The sequence below is a fragment of the Triticum dicoccoides genome, chromosome 7B (assembly GCF_002162155.2).
Source record: "Triticum dicoccoides isolate Atlit2015 ecotype Zavitan chromosome 7B, WEW_v2.0, whole genome shotgun sequence".
NCBI classification, from domain to species: domain Eukaryota; kingdom Viridiplantae; phylum Streptophyta; class Magnoliopsida; order Poales; family Poaceae; genus Triticum; species Triticum dicoccoides.
Window position 1 is genome coordinate 84,602,437 of NC_041393.1, and position 5,832 is coordinate 84,608,268.

Consider the following 5,832-nt stretch of genomic DNA (forward strand, 5'->3'; position numbering starts at 1 on the left):
CAATACCCGACTTTCAATTCAACATAACTTTCTAAAATCGGAAATAACTTTTGCTTTTATGGAGTATGAGATAGCAAGAACCGATATGAGGAGGAACCAACACTCGAATGAATTGGGATTCATAGTGTTTCCTCTTTTGCAAACGATGCAAATACAGAGGGTGATTTGAGTGACGAGAAGGAAAGGAACTACTCCCTCCGTTCGGAATTACTTGTCGTAGAAATGGATGTATCTAGATGTATTTTAGTTCTAGATACATCCATTTTCAAGACAAGTAATTCCGAACGGAGGGAGTAATATGTTCATCTAATATAGACGGTCCTGATCGTGATCTACCAGATCGGACGGACGGGCGGGGAGGCGTGGGAAGCAGCGTCCAGCGTGCCAGCCAAACCTGCCTTCCAACTTACAAACCCGGGCCCACGCGTCATCCGAACAAAAGCCGAGCGGCCAAACCCCCACTCTCCCCCGACGCCTGCTGCAAAGGCCAGCACAAGAACCACGCGACACCGGCCGGCGCACGGGGCCCCGGCTTCCGTCCGCCTCCACCCTCTCCTCTACTGACGGCGTGGACGCGAGCGGTGAGGGCAATGCCGATCGCGCTGGAGAGCGGCGCCCTGTTCGGCCGCGGGGTGCCGCCGGCGTGCGCCGGCTCCTCTTCGGCTGGGCGGGGCAGCAGCAGCCAGGCGGGGGCGGTGCACCTCGAGGAGTCGGAGGAGAGCGATGGAGAGGTTCAGAGCTCGCTCAGAGGCCCCTTCGACACCATGGACGCGCTCCAGGAAGCCCTGCCCCGCAGGTCAGCCCCCGAATCCGCCCGCAAAGGTTGCGCCTTCATCGGCCTTCGTTGGCTAGTTGCGCCGTAATCTTGGTTCGACAGGCTTATTTTGGGGATTGATGTATGCGTGGATCTTTTGGAAATTATTGCGTTGGTTTATTTTTACGGTTCGTTTGATGCTACGGAGCAGTGCAGGGTGCCTTAGTTCAGGTGGAATTTCGGGCGATTCAGTAATGCAGTGGTAATTTGTTTTGGAAAAAGTTGTTGTGTCAGGTCGGAGCGCATAAGCTTTTCATACCAGGGACTCAGGGTGGTGCTTCTGTTATGAAGTATGGGGATTTCTTGGGTGATCAGAGCCTTCTGAGGCCGTGAGGTGGGGTATGCGTAAAATACTCTAATGTGCAGTGTGTAAAATATCGATGGTTTTCTTTGCATTGACCCAGAGAACACCTCATATGCCAGGCATAATAACTAAGCATGATATGTTGCTATATACACCCATGAGTCCAAAACTTCTGTTGGCTGTGCTTTCCTGTATGTATAACCGTTAGTTCCAACTTCTGACACCAGGTTGTTCTGGCTGAATTAAAATGGTAACCAGCAATAAGCAATCATTAAGCACTGCAGTGCTCTTATAAGCATCAGTCTAGGAGGTGATCATGTGAAAAAATATATAAGTAGTTTGTTTATACATAAATCGGAACCTTTCTGAACGATCTGTCAGAAATTTCCTCATGTCTTAATCTACATATGTATAATGTCAAATTTGTTTCCAAACAGAATGCAAATGTTTGTTGCTGCAGTGGCACATGATTGTGCTAGCTTGAGCAATTCGTTGTTGTCCTATGTTTGTTTTCTGTGAAGCTATTTGTTCAAGAACCTTACTTGAGTTTTTTATCTTTAATGTGTAAACCTGCAATGCTAGTTGTCCTTTTTCAGTATGTTTTTTCATGATATATTCGGTGCTCATGTTTAAGGAAATATGTAGCCTTTTCTAGTTCAATCAACCTTAAGAGAACATGAAGAACCAAGTTTTCTAGGAACTTCTGTATTCACAACCACAACTGAAATGCTCATGGTATACATTTTAATTCAATAGGCATTGTTCAATATCATTGGTATTATCCAGATTAAGCTAAGTTGTTATGTGACCATGAGATCATGGGTTCAAGTCCTGGAAACAGCCTCTTACAGAAATGTAGGGAAAGGCTGCGTACTATAGACCCAAAGTGGTCGGACCCTTCCCTGGACCCTGCGCAAGCGGGAGCTACATGCACCAGGTTGCCCTTTTTTTTTAGGCATTGTTCAATATCATTGCCGCTTGTGCCAAGAGGTCCTGGGTTCGAACCAGCCTCTCTGCATTGCACTTCGCAGGGGTAAGACTAGGTTCCTATAATCCCTCCCCAGACCCCACCTTGTGTGGGAGCTTCTATGTACTGGGTCTGTCCTTTTAGGCATTGTTCAATATCATTGGTATTATCCAGATTAAGCTAAGTTGTTACTTATTTCCGTCATAATGAGTTTACTAATAGATTTCAAGGATATATGCATTTAGTTTTTTTTGGGGCAGGAGTTACTCCTTTTTTTTCCCTGCTAGAGTGCCTTCTTTGTTGTTTATAGCTATCTGTATGTTCTCGTGTTAAGATTGACCTGAGTTCTTTCTTCTTAAATTATAAAAATTCAAGTTTATCCGCTTTTCCTAGAGAAAGACGGTAGGAGTGTCCTACTGCATCTATTAAAATTAAAAAATTATGTACAAGAGAAGGGAATAAAAGATTATCAAAGATGGTGTAGCCAATTAGCTAGATGAGAAGATTTTCTTTTTCTTTACCTGGTGGATAACCATGGCATGGTTTCATGCTTGAACTTTTTGTTCCAGCCAAAATGTACTATCTGCATCGGGTAAGATTTTCTTCTCTTGTAGACCATATGCACCCATAAAGAATGGCACCTTAAGAGATTGTTCCCTATGAACGGTAACTTCCATCTCTGAAAGGCTATCCATATTCTATACCATGGTGTCTAAGCAGTGGTATGTTTTGGCAACTATTGATACTTGTGTGCCTGGTAACCTCAAGTTTTTCCCTATTTCTTACAACTGCTTGGAACTTGTTATTTCTTCTCGGTATTTGCTAGTAGCAGATCCTAAGGATATTTACTTGTCTTGCACAGACAACTTATATATTATCGGGTGACCTAATTTAATTTCATTTAATTAATTATAGGAGAGAGACGTCCAAAATCGACAATACCAAGTCCAGTTCTTTGGCAAGTGCTGGGGATGTTGTGCTCTCACCTCAATCATCAAAAGGGTTTGCTAATCCTGAAAACCCCTCCCCTAAGAAGCGCAAGGGTCCTCTTCCATTCAGCATCGACCAGAATGAATCGCAGAGCAAAGAGCTGAGCACTGTTGCTCTTGGGGATATCAACAACAGCCCACTGAAGTGCAGGACGCCGTCGTCTCCAGCTGCTAGAAGCAGTTCTCCATGCAAGAGCAGTAAAGAAGATGAGCATGGGTTCTGTACCAACATGCCCTGCCATAGCCTGCAGAGAGAATTCAGTGACATGAATGTCTTTTCTTCTCCACCTGTTGGCCTTCAAACTCAACTCATCTCAGTTTCAACGGTCGGTCTGCAAGACGTGGGGGCATTGACTGATGTGGTTTCTCCCAGGGAAAAGCGCAGAAAGAATTAGCAACAGTGCATGTCGATATTTTCATCGATCAACCACTGGTGTCCATTTTAGACTGCGGAATCTAGTGGCTAGTTGGTAGTACCCATATTCGGTGCAATGCTTTGATTACAATGTTCAGTGGTGGTTCTGTATAGTGCTAGCCCGCTGGTATTCTTCCTTTTGATACATAGTTATAGAAATTATTATGGAAGGGACGCTTTACCTTATAGGCCATATGCGCTTTGAGCATTGATCAATTATTTTTCATATGTTGCACATTTACCTGTTTTGTTTCATTCACGGACGGCCATGGGCGTAATCCCTGTTTTGTTTTGCGCAGTTTGAATCTATCTTTTAAAAGACAAAGGGAAATAAGTTTATGACTCGGGTGACCAAAGACCAAAGGAATTCAGGTTCACCTATAGCTCAACTGAAGATGCTGTAGGTTTCATCAGGGACAGTTGAAGACGAGATATTGGAGGAAACCAAATCTTGTGCCACTATAGCTGAAGATTTGGTTCCATCCAAATCTCACATTCAGCTTGCGAGGTTTGGTTCTTGAGACAGGCCCAGGTGTCCATCCAACTATCACTTGTTGTAGCTAACACTCAGTGTCTGACATATGAACATAAGATATTGGAGGAAACCAAATCTTGCCACACCCGGCGGTAAGATTTGGTCCCATCCAACACTCAAATTCATCTGCCAAAATTTTCCAAGTTGCGAGGGCCAGACAGCGTTGAAGATAAGATGTTGGAGAAAACTGAACTCGTGAAGAAATGAGTGTCTGGGGACATGGGAGAAGAGTTCAGTTTCCCACAACTCTTACTTGCGGAGCTAGCTACTACTAAAATCATGCTTTGAGTTTGACCTGAACATTTGAGACTCGCGGCTGGCCCTTTTATAGGCATTTCAGATCAACATCTGGTTCCTGCTCTGATCCATTCTTTCATTCTCCAGCACGAGTTGTGCATGCTCTGCAAACAGTTCCTGAAAAGCGGTTCTGCTTTCCAACAAACTCTGACCAGGATTATCGATCCTTTGCTATGTTCTTGCATTTCAGATGCTTTTACGCCCTGCAAAACAGGAATACATGTTGAATATTGTGAAGCAAAATCTGCAGTTGTATATTTCGTCCCATATTACACATGCCACCCGAAAGAAACTGAACTTTTCAGATATTTTCGAATATGTTTTTATGAGACCTTGTGCAAAGTTAAGAGCCTTGCAGAACCGAGTGCTCTTTTCCCTCCCATGTAATTCAAAAGCTAATACTCAGCTAAGAGCATCTCCAACAGACACGCAACGCGCGGCGCGCTAAAAAAACGTTTGCAGCACGCTGTTCACGAGTTTTTGCGCCGCGAGGAGCGCTTGCTCCAGCGGCTGCTGCAAAGTTTAGCGCGCGCGAGCTGCTCCAGCAGGCACTACAAAAAAAATGTGCTATGCGCTCAAAACAAATAAAAAAAGTGATACATAGATAAAAAAAAGTGATACATAGATAAAAAAAGCGATACATACATAGTTCATCTAGCATAGATAAGTTTTTTTTAAAAAAAAGACTACGGTGCAACTAGAAACTACTCCGAGTTGTCCTTCTCCTCCTCCTCGCTTGTGTCGTTCGACGTATCAAGCCACGCGTCTTCCCACCGCTCATCGTCGCTAGAGAAGAATCATGTCACTCCCAGATCGTATTGCGATATCGCCAGTGCCTTCTGACGACGTATGTCCGCCCGTTTCACGCGCCGCCTTGCCCTCCTCTCCGCCCAGAAGGCATGCTCGTTGGCGACGTCCTCCGGGTGGCGCTGGCGCCACTCTGCCATGGCTTGCTCGTCCGCCTCGGTGATGAGGAGGCGGCGCTGCCGCTGACGGTGTTCCTGACGGTCGGCGTCAGTTATTAGCCGCGGTGGAAGGGCGACGGCATGCGCCTGCTCGCACGCCCAGACGTCCTGGAAGTTCATCTATGGGCGAGGCCTCCCGAGGTGCCACACCGTCGTGTCGTACGCGCGAGCGGCCTCGTGCGCAGTCTCGAACATGCCGAGGCCGAGGCGGACGTCGTCGGACCGAATCTTAGCGTAGAAGGCGCCGGAGGGGCACTGCGGACGCCGGGTAGCCCGAAGATCCCCGGCGGCACGGAGGCATGGTGGCACGATGGTGGCGCGTCGGCAACGAGGCGAGGAAGCGACAGAGAAAGCGGGGAGAGAGCGCGTGGCGAGGTGCAGAGCGATGGGAGGCCGCGTGGCGGGCGTAGCAATTTATAGACGCGCCGGAAGCGGCGCGCCAAATCTAACGCGCGACCACCCGCTTTTTTCCGCGTGCGCACAATCGTTTCCCACCTGCGCTGGAGCGCGCGAAACCGTCCCGCGCGCGCTAAAATCGCATTTTAG

General features: G+C 46.9%; 1 protein-coding gene across 1 annotated transcript; it reads left to right on the forward strand.

Annotated features, from left to right (window-relative positions):
* The first annotated feature begins 590 nt into the window (after positions 1 to 590).
* Positions 591 to 3,724, forward strand: LOC119340966. The gene is made up of 2 exons (XM_037612867.1): positions 591 to 796; positions 3,001 to 3,724. The coding sequence occupies exons 1-2, from the start codon at positions 591 to 593 to the stop codon at positions 3,467 to 3,469; spliced, it is 675 nt and encodes a 224-aa protein (XP_037468764.1). The 3' UTR covers positions 3,470 to 3,724.
* The last annotated feature ends 2,108 nt before the right edge of the window (positions 3,725 to 5,832 follow it).

What these genes read in the sequence shown, in the direction of transcription:
- LOC119340966 (XM_037612867.1), top strand. Translation starts at nt 591, where the DNA reads ATGCCGATCGCGCTGGAGAGCGGCGCCCTGTTCGGCCGCGGGGTGCCG. An exon ending in CAGGAAGCCCTGCCCCGCAG is followed by an intron (nt 797 to 3,000) that starts GTCAGCCCCCGA and finishes AATTAATTATAG; the next exon opens with GAGAGAGACGTCCAAAATCG.